Below are 14,426 nucleotides of genomic sequence, written 5' to 3' on the forward strand. Positions count from 1 at the left end.
GTACTCTCCAGGGGCAGAGAAGATTTGCGGAGTGGAAGCTCGCACAGCTGGCACCCAGAAACTGTAGGCCGCAGGGGGTTTTTTGTGTTTTTTTTTCTTTTAAATTTATTATTAGTGTAGGGCGCGTGCTATGGCGAGGGTGTAGCGGCCAGAGGACAACTTTGTGTAAGTTTATCTTTACGTGGATTTCGGGCTAGTACGCAGGTAATTAGGCTTTGCATGGCAAGCTCCTTTATCCGCTGACCGTCCCCCCAACCTCGACAGTGTTTCTCTGTATATCCCTGGCTGTCCTGGAACTCACTCTGTAGACCAAGCTGGCCTCAAAATTAGAGATCCACCTTCCTCTGCCACCTGAGTATTGATTGGGACTAAAGTCTTGCGCCACCACCGCCAGGTGCTCATCCCTCTCTTCCGCACCTAGTAGTGTTTTCAGTGTTGTGACTGTTGATTGCAGGTTTGGGACGAAGAAACCTACTGACTCCAAGGAGACCTCAACAGCCAGAGAACCTCACGGGGGAACTCGGGAAAGCGGAATGAATAGCCAGCCACAAACCCTCCGGCCCTAGTGGGTAGGGGACCGAGCCTAAGCGGGCAGTTGCTCAACGAGTCGGGGCTCGAAACTCCGCAGCAGAGGGGGCGGAGCCTCCTCCACCTTCAAGCCTGGTCTGCAGCAACCCAACTGAGCAGAGGGCGGGGCCTCTGGAGGACTCCCCTCCCGTGAGACCTCGCCCACCAAAGTTCTCGCTTATTGGGCGGAGCCTCTGCGGTCGCCCTTCCTTCAGATCCCGCCCATTGCAGGATCTGCAGTGAAGAGGGCGGAGCCTGTGAAGGCCTTCTCTTCATCCAGTCCCACCCACGGCCAACTTGGAAGCGCAGGGGCGGAGCCTGTGGGCGCCCCGCTCCGCGCAGGGGGTGGGGGAGGAGGTGGAGCTGGCGCTGGGTCTGCAGTGCAGCGCGAATGCGCGAGCAGGCGGCCAAGGCCCTGAGGTGCGGCCTGCCCCAGAACGCTGAGCAGCTGTCGCACCGCAGACGGGCCACGGCCGCCGCGGCATCCAGCCCCGGCCCGCATCATGAGGTCCGCGGGCCCCTCCTGAACTGCGGCTGCCGGCGCAAGGGGCCTCGGGGAACCGGGGCCATGCGCGGGCTGCGCTGACGATGCCGCCCGGCGCGCCCGCTCGCCTGGCGCTGGCCCTAGGCCTGGGCCTGTGGCTCGGAGCGCTGGCCGGAGACCCTGGGCGCGGCTGCGGGCCTTGCCCGCTCCCCTGCTTTTGCAGCCCGGCGCCCGACGCTGCCTGCCGCGTCAATTGCTCGGGTCGCTGGCTTCAGACACTCGGGCCGAGTCTGCGCATCCCGGCTGACGCCACTGCGCTGTGAGTAGCTGTGCCGAGGTAGTGCAGGCGGGCAGGCGGTTGCCATGGCGGCGGGCGGCCTGGCTAGAGCATCATGACTGGGTCCGGGGGGAGCAGGACTGAGGTAGATAGAGCCCTTCTGGAGCATTGCCGGGCTGTCGGCCGCAGAGCGTGGGCGCGGTCCTGAGTTCGGGCCGCAAGACGCAGCGGGGCCTGGCCGCTCCCAGGGCGAGGCTCCAGCAGGGATGTCGGCCCGACTAAATAAGGAAAACCTTGGACCTCAGCCGGCGTGACCCAGAAGAGTAGCCAAAACCCCCAGTTCCTATGAAGACTGAGGTTTCACGCTGCAGGGCTCCTCAAACAGGAGCTGCAACAGTGCGTGGGGCGTGGTAGGAGGTTGCAGAATAAACGTTAATTAGAGACTAATTGAGATGTATCCTGGGGTAGGAGATTTCTGTTGGGGCTCAGAGCTGGCGTCTAGGGGAGGAGTCGAATTTTATGGATGTGTAAGAATTGTCTATGCTTAAAGGACAAGAGGTGGGTCCAGCAGCCTGGCCTATGTCACATAGTGACTGCTGGAGAAGTGTTAGAGTATGTAAAGTTTGGGTCTCAGGTAGATACTTAGGGAGGGGAAATTGCCAGGAGGAGTTAAAACATTCGAGACATCGCCAGTTTTGCCTTTTGAAAATAACAGGCAAATCTCACTGACAAAGTCTTGACCAGGCTTTTTTTTTTTTTTTAAGATTTATTTATAATATATGAGTACACTGTAGCAGTCTTCAGACACACCAGAAATGGGCATTGGATCCCATTACAGATGGTTGTGAGCCACCATGTGGTGGCTGGGAATTGAACTCAGGACCTCTGGAAGAGCAGTCAGTTCTCTTAACCGCTGAGCCATCTCTCCAGCCCAAGAAAAATTATTTGCAAACACGATTGGTTTTTCTGCCCCTTAAATTTTAAATCTTAGTCCAATTCTCTGGAGTGTGGTAGAGCTAGACCTTGGTTTTACAGGTGAGGAAACAGACGTGGAGATGTGATGTACTGTCAAGGTATCAGGTCCTAGACACAGTAGCCTGAGGCATGGAGCTTTTGCAGTGCTGGCAACGAGGGTTGGATCAAGAATGTTAAAGAGGACAAGATTGCAGACTTTATCTCAGGGACCTGCTGATTCCAACCTCTTAGACTTTCTGGGCACTTTAGCCCCAGTAGTTCCTGCTGGAATCCCCTCAGGAACTTGTTAAAATAAAATCAGACCCTTTCACTGGGTTTTATAATGGGCATGGTGACTCCACCATAGTAAGGAGCTGAGATTTGGGTTCACCCAACCTATCATTGTACTCCTTGAGCACTGTAGCATTTCTGGTGCAGCTGTCTCTGGAGATGGATCCCTTTTTGCTAACAGGACCCTCAGAATTGCATCAGATCCAGATTTATGGATGCTATGAATAAGGGAGGGCACTTCTTTCTCTCTGCTACTTGGTATCTGTGGGAGTCAGGCCCAGCTCCTGTTGGTTCCTTCTACCCCCTGCTGGCCTCCCAAAAGCTGTCTAGGAAATGAAAGATGAGAGCCTACAAGTTGGTGGGCTCTGTGCTCAGCCGTGAAGCTTGGGCTGTTGCCCTGAGTTTCCGTACAAGGGGGTTTCTGAGAGCTGATAGCCTGGCCCAACCGGAGCTCCTAGGAGTCTCAAGATATTAGCCCCTCGCATTGTGTGAAGAGACATCAGAAAGACCTCGTGTGTGGGCTGATGGGTAAAGATTCTACATTTTTCTTTCTACCTCCACCTCTGCTGCTAAGAGACTTAAGGAGCTATGAGAACCAGCTCACAGGAAGCTGAGGCCTCAGGGTCAAGTGTTGAGTTCCCCCTGCTAGTTCTCAAGGCCAGTGTGTGTCCACTAGGTTGTCCACCCTGTAGACTACTGGAGATCAGATAGATGGTTTTCTCTGAGGACCAAGGACACAGCAACCTTCAGGCCAGTGTTTAGGTGCCCAGGGAGTATTGCCTTCTTTCTGGTCATCTGGCCCCTCTGTATGTGTATGACTGTGGCAGAAGAGCTGGGTCCTGGTAGCAGGACAGCTGGTCTTCTGAGAACATAGCTAGACAGCATGTCTTGGGAAATGCTGCTGCTTAAGAAAGGTGACGTTACTGGAAAGGCACTGCTACGTGACTGACTTTGAGCTTCACTGTGGATCATTTAAGCTTTGTTACTGTGAAAAGTATGCAGAACAGAGTAAGGAACCTCACCCTTCTTGCCTGTCATTCCTGTCTTATCTTTTGAGCCAAAGACCAGCATCTTATTTTTTTATCTATTGTAATACTGAAAACATCTAAAATAGGAAAAGCTTCTTAGGTCTAGTGGATGTCCACTGTGTACATTTTTGTTAAGCTGACCTCAAACTCACAGAGATCTGACTGCTTCTGCCTGTCAAGTGCTGGGACTAAACGTGAGTGCCACCATGCCCAGCTGTTTGGGGTGGGGTTTTTGTTTGTTTGTTTCTATACTTTTTGAGACAGGTAGACATGTAGTACAGACTGGCCTTGAACCCTCAAACATTCGATTCCTAGTGCTGTCCGTCTTCCTAGTGCTGGAATTGCAGACGTGTACTATCAGGCTTGTCTCTGGATCTTTGGTAGTTTAAATTAGGGTCTGAATTAGGTCTGCATAGTACAACTAGTTGGTGGTCTCAATCTAGCTGATGGCTACACTTTTCCCAGTTCTCTTTTTCTACTTTTGACTCCTGTATCCAGTTTCTGACTTACTGAGCTGTGAGCTGTTGGGTTCTTGCATGTCTCTGTTCTCTGGTCTCTGGCTCTGTTGGGGAGGAACACACCTCTTTCAGGGTCTCTGGGACCTCTCTGGCTAATGACTACAAGGCAGGACATTGTATTATTGAAGAAAGCTCTCTGGGACATTCACCTGGCACTAGGTATAAACTGCCTTTTGGCTCCGGACATGGTTGCTTTAGAAATCATTTCTAGGGGTTGGGGATTTAGCTCAGTGGTAGAGCTCTTGCCTAGCAAGCGCAAGGCCCTGGGTTTGGTCCCCAGCTCAAAAAAAAAAAAAAAAAAAAAAACCAAAAAACCAAAAAACAAAAAAGAAATCATTTCTAGTACTGGTGCTACACATTTTTAAATTTTGAGGCCAGCCTGGTCAACATAGTTCCAGGGCACAGCTATAGCTGTGTACAGAGAGAGATCCTGTCTCATAAAAGGGGGTGAGGGGGATAAGTAGGTATGATGGTTTATACTTGTAATCTCAACACTGAGGGAAATTGAGGCAGGGGAATTTTGGATTTGAGGTTAGCCTGGGCCATATACAGAAATATTGGTATTAAAAAAATAAAATCCAAAAACCTCAAAACATAAACACTCCTTAGGAAAGGTTAAGAATAGGTAAGTCTATTGACAGGAAAAGATTCATAATGTGGTGAGGATAGGTGGCCAAGGATTGTTGGGCTTCTTTTTGGAATGATGAAAACATGAAATTAGTGTTCATTACCCAGGCTTGTGAAGGAAGACACTAAAAATCATCAAATTGTAAATTTCTAAATGTGAACTTCATAGTATGCAATTTTTGTCTGAATTTTTAGGTAGTAAAAACTTTAATTACACCAAGTAATGAATATATACAAAAGCAGAGTTGGTTAATGGGAGTCAGGGATGGTAGTTCATCCTTATCATCCCCACACTTGGAGGCAGAGGCAAGATGATCGCCACAGATTTAGACCCAGCTTGGTTCTCGTAAAGAGACTGGCCCCAATTTTAAGAGACAAAAAAAAAAAAAAAAAAAAAGTCTGAGGAAGTTATCCAGGAGACACTCTTCCCTGTCTGCTCCCTCAGAGGCTTATGCTGGTTTTTTTGTGTTCTTTCCATCAATGTCATCTTTCTGTGGGGCTGCAGGATGGAGTCTTTTCATTCTTGTATCGACTTTGAAGTTGAGATTCCCAGTGTTGAAGTACTTTTTAGAGTCATGTACTGGTGTGTCACAGAAAAGTAATGTGTGGTCAGAACGTTTTATGGCTGACCCCCAAGACTGCACTCAGGCTGGTTAATAGATGGCAAGGAGTAGAGATGACAGGGCCTGACAGGGCCTCCTCTCATGGGCCCTGGAACTCACTCAGGAGCTGGGATAGACTGTTGAGATATTTTCTCCCTAGTTAGTTTTTTTCTTTTTTCTTCTTCTTCTTTTTTTTTTTTTTCTTTCTTTTTTTTCGGAGCTGGGGACCGAACCCAGGGCCTTGCAGTTGCTAGGCAAGCGCTCTACCACTGAGCTAAATCCCCAACCCTTTTCTTTTCCTTTCTTTTCTTTTCTTTTCTTTTCTTTTCCTAGAGATAGGGTCTCACTATGTAGCCCTGGCTGTCTTGGAACCCACTATGTATACCAGGCTGGCCTTGAACTGATAAAGCTCCACCTGCCTCTACTGCTTGAGCCCTGGGATGAAAGGTGTGCACCACTATGCCAGGCTTCTTGCAGGTGTGGTATGTGCTCCCTGGGGGGGGTGTTTGCTTTGTCCTCCCTGCCCCAGTTCCCTCTGTCTGGAGGAGAGAGAGCATGGGAGTCTGTTATCAGACTTAGGTTCCTGTCCCAGACCTTGCACTTCCGTGTGACTGGTTCAACCAATCAGCCCCAAGTCTTGATTTCCTTGCCTAAAGTAAATACCTTAAGGGATCTTCAGGGTGAGTTAGGGGCCTCAGAGGTGAGGGATTGTGGTGCATGGACACGTTCAGGCACTGGCACCCATACTAACACTACAGCTAGTTAGGTAGGTCCCCTGTCTTCTCTGTGATTTGGGGGTGGGGGTGGTGGGACTGTCCCCTTGTCCTTAACATTCCAGCCAGCCACCAGGAAATATACCTGAAGAGCATTGCAGACAGAGAGCCTGAATGTGGGATGTGTACTCAGGCCAGATGCTGTACAGAAGGAGAAACAGTGTGAGCAGGCAGACTCCTACTCATACCTCAATGAGGAGACCAAAAGTCTGACCTCAAAGATGCCTTTAGCATTGGGAGGATTTATGAGATCTACCCCTAGCCTCTTACCTCTGGGTGGTGTGATGGGGTTCTTGTGCCATTGCCTGGGCTGGTCTTGAACGGCCCAGGATGTCCTCTTGCTTCAGCCTGTATCTGGAGTAGAGGCATGCACCAAGTATGCTAGGCCCTCTAATTGTTTTGTTTTTTGAGGCAAGATCTCATCTCGTGGCACTCTCTGGCCTAGAGTTTGCTGTGAACCATCTCAGCCTCCTGAGGAGGAGGTTACAAGTACTAGCCACTACACCCAGCTTCTTTGTTTTTTTTTTTTTTTTTTTTTTGGTTCTTTTTTTCGGAGCTGGGGACCGAACCCAGGGCCTTGCGCTTCCTAGGCAAGCGCTCTACCACTGAGCTAAATCCTCAACCCCTTGTTTTGTTTTTTAAATTTATATTTGCTTTAAAGTATTATTTTACTTTAATTTTTATATTTTCTTTATGTATTGGTTTTCAAGACAGGGTTTCTCTGTGTAGACCAGGCTGGCCTTGAACTCAGAGATTCACCTGCCTGTCCTTCCTGAGTGCTGGACTAAAGAGGTATGCCATCATGCCCAGCTCTAGATTTTATTTTATTTTATTTTTTTCTTTCTTTTTTTCAGAGCTGGGGACCAAACCCAGGGCCTTGCGGTTGCTAGGCAAGTGCTCTACCACTGAGTCAAATCCCCAGCCCCTAGATTTTATTTTTTTATTTATTTATTTTTCTTTTCTTTTTTTCAGAGCTGAGGACCGAACCCAGGGCCTTGTGCTTGCTAGGCAAGCGCTCTACCACTGAGCTAAATCCCCACCCCTAGATTTTATTTTTATTCATGTGTGTATGTGGTGTGTTTGTGTATCTGCTGCATATGTGCAAGTACCCTGATAGGCTAAAAGAGGGTGTCACATCTCCTGGAGCTGGACAACATGGGTGCTGGAAACTGAATTTAGGACCTCTGGAAGGCAGCACAAGCTCTTAGCTGCCGAGACACTTCTGCAGCCCCCAGTTTTATTTAGTTGTTTTTGAGACAGGGTCTCATGTTGGCCTCAAACTTATTATGTACTGAAGATGGGCCTAGAATTTCTTTTTTTTTTTTTTTTTTTGGTTCTTTTTTTCGGAGCTGGGGATCGAACCCAGGGCCTTGCGCTTCCTAGGTAAGCGCTCTACCACTGAGCTAAATCCCCAGCCCCAAGGGCCTAGAATTTCTTATTTCCCTGCCTTCACTTTCCTTGTGCTGCTGGCACTACAAGTAGGAGTGACTGCCCATCCTTTTTGTTTTTCTTCTTTGCATTTTTTTCTTCTAGTTTTGTTTCTTGAGAAATGGTCTTACTGTCTCATTCTGTATCTCTGACTAGCCTGAGCTTATAGAGAGAGGAGACTGGTTTTTAACTTGGCATCAATTCTGTTTTTGTCTCACTGGTGCTGGGATTACAGTAGGAAACCAACATACTTAGTTTTCCTCTTACTAAGCTCAGCTTTTATATTGCCTTTTCATGCCCCGAAGGGCATGTATGAAGCAGAAAGGCTGTATTGAGATAACACACTGTGGCATCTGCTGTCTCAGTTCACCTCATTCTCTGATTTGGGTGATGATGTGATATGGTCCTGCATTCTGCTCCATATACCAGTGAACCTTGGCTTACAGTGCTGGGCTCTTGGGAAGGTTTAGGAAAACCAAAATGAATGGAAACCTCAGTTTCCCCTTCCTATTTTTTGTTTCTGATTTGAGGTAGACTCTCACTAGATAATTCCTGTCTAGATTTTAACTTAGCATCAGTTTTCCTGCTTAGTGTGCCCGGAAGATGGGCCACCATGCTAGGCTTTCTCTTCTGGGTTCTCCAAAAGCATTCTAGTTTTTCAATCAACAGTGGGCAAACAGAATGCCTCCACATGGGTTCCCTGTGTAGCCTTTTTCTGCCTTCTCTGGCTGCCATTTTGTGACCCTCTCTGTTATACCTGGACCTCTCTGAACTTTACTGGATCATAAGGGCCTTTTTTTTCTGTCCCAAGGTGAATACTGAGAGGGGGGGGGGGGGCATAGTGGCCCTGGGTCCTGAGGGAAATCCTGGCTGGGGTTGAGTTTCAACTGAGGAAGCCATTTTGGATGGAGACACATTTTCCTTTCCGGAACATTGTGGTGGCCAACATCAGCAGCAGGAGCCCAGACAGCCGGCCCGCCTAGCGTTCTGGAATGAAAACACTCTGCTTCTCCTGCTGCCTTCTGGGGTGTTGGCTGTCTGGGCTCCAGGCTTAGGCCTGGCCTGCCTCAGCTGTCTGTGTGGCTCCAGCTGGCCTGGTGTGGGCGCCACAGGGCGTGAGCAGTCTCTCTGAAGGACGAGATACAGCTGGAAAATGCAGCTCATGTCTTTTCTCGGAACACCTCGTTCTTTCTGGCTTGGCAGAAGTCTTCTTCATAAAGAGGCTGTGTGATGCCCAGGCACTAATTGCCAAGGAGAGGGGTGTACTTGGGGTCAAGGTAGGCAGTCCTCCTTCTCCTCGGCACTGCTGCGGGTTGGATCCTGTGGGGCCACCGTGGGAAGACCTTTGTCCCTCTGGCAGTGGCAGAAGATAGTTTCTTCTGGTTTCAGCCTTTGAGGTAGGAATTACAGTAAGGGGCCACCTTGCAGCGTAGGAACAGAGAGGACTCAAGGATCCTAAGACTCCATGCTGCTTTATTGCCTGGGTATTGAGCTGGTTCTTGCTGCTGGCCATGTTCCCACATAGTTGAGATGTGATTATAGATGCACTGAGGCCCCTGCCCATTATAGGACACCACAGGGCCTAGGAAACCAGGGCAGCAACCAAGTTCCATCTGCCTCTTGACACCCTTTCAAGAACTTAGGTCTACTGGTTGTTGTTCGACATGTCAGATAGTGTGCAGAAAGAGGCAGGCTCTTTGAACCATGGGATCAAGGGCGGAGCAGCTCCTGTTCTTACTGAGTGTAATGGGACGTTAGCAGCTGCATATGGTCCTGGCATTGTGCACGGACACCAGGAGGTGGTCTGGAGAGAGGCTAGTCTCCAGTACTGGTTCTTTTCCTTTTTGTGGTCTGAATGAGTGGCCTCCATGCCACATTTGTCTGTGGAGGTGAGCAGACCTTCCACCTCCAATTGGTTTTGTTAACATGGGGACAGTGGACAACTCTTGGAACAGCCATTTCTTGAGCTAGGGCAGGTGGTTCTCTCAATATTAGGAGGACCCACCGCCTATCACATTCCTTCTGGTTTTGAGGTCTGAGTCTTCGATTCTGTCTTTGCCTATAGATCCCAAAAAAGTCCTAGACAGGTAATGACACTCCTGGCATCTCATATTGGTGATAGTTTGGTTGTGGGAGGACTCAGGACTTGTGACAAAGAGTTCTGTAAGGACAAAAAGACAATGTGGGGCTCATTCTATCTCCATGCCCTGGAACTATAAGGTCCTGCAGCCTGGTTGAAGGCCTCTCAACAGGGACATCTCCACTGCCTGAATGAGTACTGATGTCCTTTCGTTGTTATCTCTGAGAGTGAGCTCTTTACTGTGTGTGCAGAGTCCTGGTTTGGAGCCAGGAGAGAGATGGGCCTTAAGGTGTGTGCAGAGAGATGGGAGGTATGGCTGGCCTTTCTAACCCATTTCCCTGGACAAACAGCTGGTATAATCCAGAGACTGCCCCCATCCATACTGATGCCAGTGTGCTAAGCTGTTTTTTTCCCCAACTCTCTTAAACTTGAATTCATTAATTTAAACATCATTTCCGGCCCTGGAAGCCAGCCTTGCTTGCCATAAATAGAAAGGAACAAAAAGCAAAGAGAACAAAAACAGAATAACGATATTACACTTAACTGGCTCTGCTGCTAGGCTACGAAAGACCCATTAGTGCTGAAAGCACCCAGAGTGAGGCCAGTCTAGGAGCTCTGTCCCTCCGCCGAGACCTGAGACTGTGCCCTCATGGTGGTTTGCATTTCCTTCTGTCCTAGCTCTGGTTGGAAATATTTATGGGGATCACCCTTGCTGATTGAAGAGACTCTGTTCTCCCTGGGAGAAGATGAAGCTGGGCCTTGGGGGAGGACTGGGGCTTCCTCCTTACCATGCTGGCTTAGCCTGCTAGAGGGAGGAGGCAGCTGGCTCCTGTGAAATGGGTTACATAACATCCACAAACAGCCCCTCAGAACTGTTCCCCCTGAGCCCTGTTTCCAGCATGGCGGCCAGCAATGGGCTGGGGGTGGGGGGGTGGCTGGCACTCACCCTCCTGTTGACCACATGTGACTGGAATGCGCAGATGTTTCCTTTGGGGCTCCAGCTGGCCCTTACTCCCCCCCTACCCCCTATATCTAGACTAAGGAGTGGGCACCTAGGCCACTCCCCACAGCTGAGGAGGAAACCGAGGTTGCTTAGCTCTTGGTCTGGGTTGTAGCTTGTTGTGGGCAGCCTGTTGAGGGCCTCCTATTGCAGCTCTGGAACAGGGCTGGTCCTAACAACTGGCCCATCTTAGTAAGAGCCTGCAGTATTACAGTGACCCTCCTTGCTCTCCACCTTTGCATAGACCTACATACTTGCCTTTATACTCTTACTGTCCTTGTCTCAGAGAGTTGCCCTAAGAGTGCCTGCTTTCCCTGTCTCACACTGGTCACCCCAACTTGTGTAACCTGTGTGTGGAGTCCTAGGAAGCCCCTGTTCCTCTTTTTTTTTTTTTTTTTTAAAGATTTATTTATTTATTATAGATGAGTACACTGTAGCTGTCTTCAGACGTGCCAGAAGAGGGCATCAGATCCCATTACAGATGGTTGTGAGCCACCATGTGGTTGCTGGGATTTGAACTCAGGACCTCTGGAAGAGCAGTCAATGCTCTTAACCGCTGAGCCATCTCTCCAGCCCCTGTTCCTCTTCATTAGAGGAAAATTGGGAGGAGTTAGAAACAAGATGTCTAGTGGGGTTTGAGAGCCCACAAATATGCTTGGGAAGCTGGGATCCTTCTTATCAGCCAGGTAGCCCCACAGAGGTGGCAGTATTGGGATTTAGCCCCACAGAGGGTCTGATGTGGGAGGCAGGGTGCTCCTCATTCACCATTTCCAACATAGTCACCCACTGTGACAGGAGGGGGCAGCAGATAGCCCAAGCTGGAAGAAGCACTCCACATCTGTGTGGAAACTGAGGTTCTATCTTTCCTGGGAATGCAGACTGCATGATAACCTGCCATACTGGGAGAGAGTATGGACATTTGCCTGTTACCCCAGTGCATGTAAATCCCAGCTCAGGTTCCCACTAGCCTTGACTGTTGGGTCTTTTGTAAGTTGCTGGCTTAGGTCTGAGAGGGTTCAGAGAACCCGGTTGGCCCATGCCCTCCTACAGTGTTCTAGCTAGGCTACTAGTAAGGGACTGTGGTGCTGGCCCTTACTTCTGAGTGCCTTCTGCCAGGATACCTTGTGTCAGCCTTAGTTTTGTCCCAGATCCTTACAGAGAATCCAAATATGGTTCCTGGGCATCATACTTTGGTGACATCATTGGGCAGGAAGTCATGCCTTCAAAGATGGGGGTAGTCAGGTTTGGCCATACTCAGAACACTAATGGCAACAGCAGATGGGGACATGGAAAATTTCCGTTCAGGGCCTCATGTGTCTTTCCACATTCCCCACATCTTCATACCACCCTGTCTGTTGGTGCTGTTCTCCAACCCCAGAGGTATGAGTCAAAGTTCTGTCCAAGCTGTCTTGTTCACTATTGTGGGTTTGGGGAGTCTAGCTGAGTAGATTCCCTATGACTCTGTTTCTTCCCTAGGCTATAACCAAGTCCAGGTGAGGTCTGGGGAAAATACTACAAAGCAGCGTCTTGGGGAGGGAGCCTCACTGGTTCTACTGAGCTTGGTTTCAGTAGAGTACCTGGTTGGATGAGGAATTAAAGTGTTCTTAGATAAGGAGGGGTGCCCAGTACCCTGTGGCTGATGTGTACCACCTGGTTTCTTAGGTGACCCTAGCAGCTAACACTCAGGGTAGCTTTCTGAGAAAATGAAATTTGGAGATCTTTCCTTACTTCCTCTTCCTCTTCTAATCGTGAAAGGCTGGGCTAGAAAGCCTCCGTGTTAGGGACAAACATAAGAGCCTGCCTATGTTGGTCTCTAGTCCTACCTCACCAAGTCTTTCCTGGATCACTGCTGCTTGGTCTACATCCTGGCTTCTCCTAAAAAGTTCAGGTTTTCTGATGTCGTCACTAGCCACTGGGGAGTCCTTGCTTAAGTCTAACTGATGTTCCCCTGGTATAGCCATTGCCTCGCGTGTGGGAGCTTGGATAGTGGAGGTGAGATGAGTCTAGCAAAAGTCCAGGGTGGTGTCTGGGAGATTAGTTATGGATGGAGGCCAGGCCAGGAAGACCCTGACCTCTGGCTTCAGCAGCTTAGTCATGTCATGGCATCAAGTTCAGTCTTTCCTGTGTCACTCTACAGTGTGTTCATTGCGATTGTTCCTATTGGCCTTAATACAGGTGCTTTGGGTGCTGCTTCCCTGGGATTGATGTTTTTCCTCTTCTAGGGTGACAGATGACAGTGGAGCAGCCAGTACGCAAGACCATCACAGGTGCACGGCTAAAGACCATGAGGTTTTATAGCATCCTGGATGGTTGACATCCTGTGAAGTAGAGATTGGGCTCTGCACTGGGTGCTGCTGCTTCTTGGTAGTCATTGTTGTTGTTAGTTTTGAAACAACTCAGAGATCTGCCTGCCTCTGTCCCCCAAGTGATGGGATTAAAGGTGTGAGCCACTACCTGGCAAGGTGCGTCCTTTTAGGTTTTCTCTCTCCAAATGGAATGAAGGAGGAGATCCTTTGCAAGAAGCATGTTCTTGATGGGAGTCATCACCATCAGAAAACTAAGCACAGTCTTGTGGGGAATGCAGCTTACATGAATTGAAGAGTGGAGTGGTGGATAAACCTGGAGGGACCCGGAAGAGTCCTCTGAGTCAGGGTGATACAAGAGCCTCACTGGATGTTGGAATATGTAGGCAGAGAGCCCAAGACATGGATTGCAGGGCTGACTGAGGGTTACTAAGAACCTGAAGCTAGAAAGTAGGAAGTCACTGAGTAGAGTTTGACACTAAAAGGGCCCAGCAGTGTCTAGGTCATTTATTGGCTTTATGGGTGGAGTCCAAGTTACCTCTGTTACTAGAGTTGGGCCTAGACTCCTGACATTAACACAACTACAGATTGAGAGGGTGAAAGGTGTGATTCCACTTTCATTCAGTAGCTGTCAGGTTGTTAGGAAAGCTTTCTTTTTTTTTTTTTCCCAGAGCTGGGGACCGAACCCAGGGCCTTGCGCTTCCTAGGCAAGCGCTCTGCCACTGAGCTAAATCCCCAGCCCCAGGAAAGCTTTCTTTAACTATTCCTTTTGACTGGAGCTGTTAGCTCTGTCACTAGCCTAGGAAGCGCCCGCCATTGGCCTTTGCTGAGTAGTTTATTCACAGGGTTTACAACAAGGGTGTGATTGGCCTGGGGGGAGTGGGTTAGATGAAGTCCTATTGCATTTCTGAACCTTGGGTTTTGTTACTGTTTTTAAGTGTCTCACTGTTGTATGTGCCTGCCTCAGCCTCCTGAGCGGCTGTCACTCCACAAGTCTGCAGCAGCTCCAGCATCTCACTTGGTCTTTATTTTGTCTTTTGTGTCAGGGTTGCTTATTTTAGAATGTAGTGGGTCTATTTTTTTTTTTTTGTTTGTTTGTTTGTTTGTTTTGAGATGGGACCTCACTGTATAGTCATGGCTACCTCAGCTTCTAAGTGTGTGTGCTACCTGCTTTTACAATTGCTTGTGTATTTGTGTGTATCTTGTGTTTTGTGTCAGGCTGTCTTGGATGCAGATGTTTCTGTGGAAGCCAGAAGAGGGTGCTGGGTCCCCTGGTCTGGAGTTCCTGTAGTTGGGAGCTGCCTGGTGTGGGTGCTAGGAACTAAATATGGTTCTCTGGAAGAGCAGCAAGTCTCCTAACTGCGGAGTTGTCTCTCCAGTCTTATGTCTCTTGCCTTGATGCTTTATTTTTGTGCTTGCACAGGTTCCTGGTGTTTTAAAATATATTTCTATCCCAGCGATAGCATGTTCTGACTCCACCACAGGTTCCAGGTG

The 14,426-nt window shown here is 49.1% G+C and overlaps 1 protein-coding gene across 6 annotated transcripts in view; it reads left to right on the plus strand.

Annotated features, from left to right (window-relative positions):
- The window catches only part of Pkd1 (polycystin 1, transient receptor potential channel interacting), a 47,950-nt gene continuing 33,524 nt past the window's right edge, over nt 1-14,426 (plus strand). For 3 of the 6 annotated variants that reach the window (XM_008767539.4, XM_008767540.4, XM_063268415.1), the window contains exons 1-2: nt 12-165; nt 455-1,370. In XM_008767539.4, the coding sequence (XP_008765761.1) occupies nt 1,156-1,370 (215 nt within the window). In that variant the 5' untranslated portion in view covers nt 12-165; nt 455-1,155. Of the gene's footprint in view, nt 166-454; nt 1,371-14,426 lie in introns of those variants that run through there. The other 3 variants (XM_063268414.1, XM_008767541.4, NM_001414013.1) reach the window with 3 other exon arrangements.

The sequence above is a fragment of the Rattus norvegicus genome, chromosome 10 (assembly GCF_036323735.1).
Source record: "Rattus norvegicus strain BN/NHsdMcwi chromosome 10, GRCr8, whole genome shotgun sequence".
Taxonomy (NCBI): domain Eukaryota; kingdom Metazoa; phylum Chordata; class Mammalia; order Rodentia; family Muridae; genus Rattus; species Rattus norvegicus.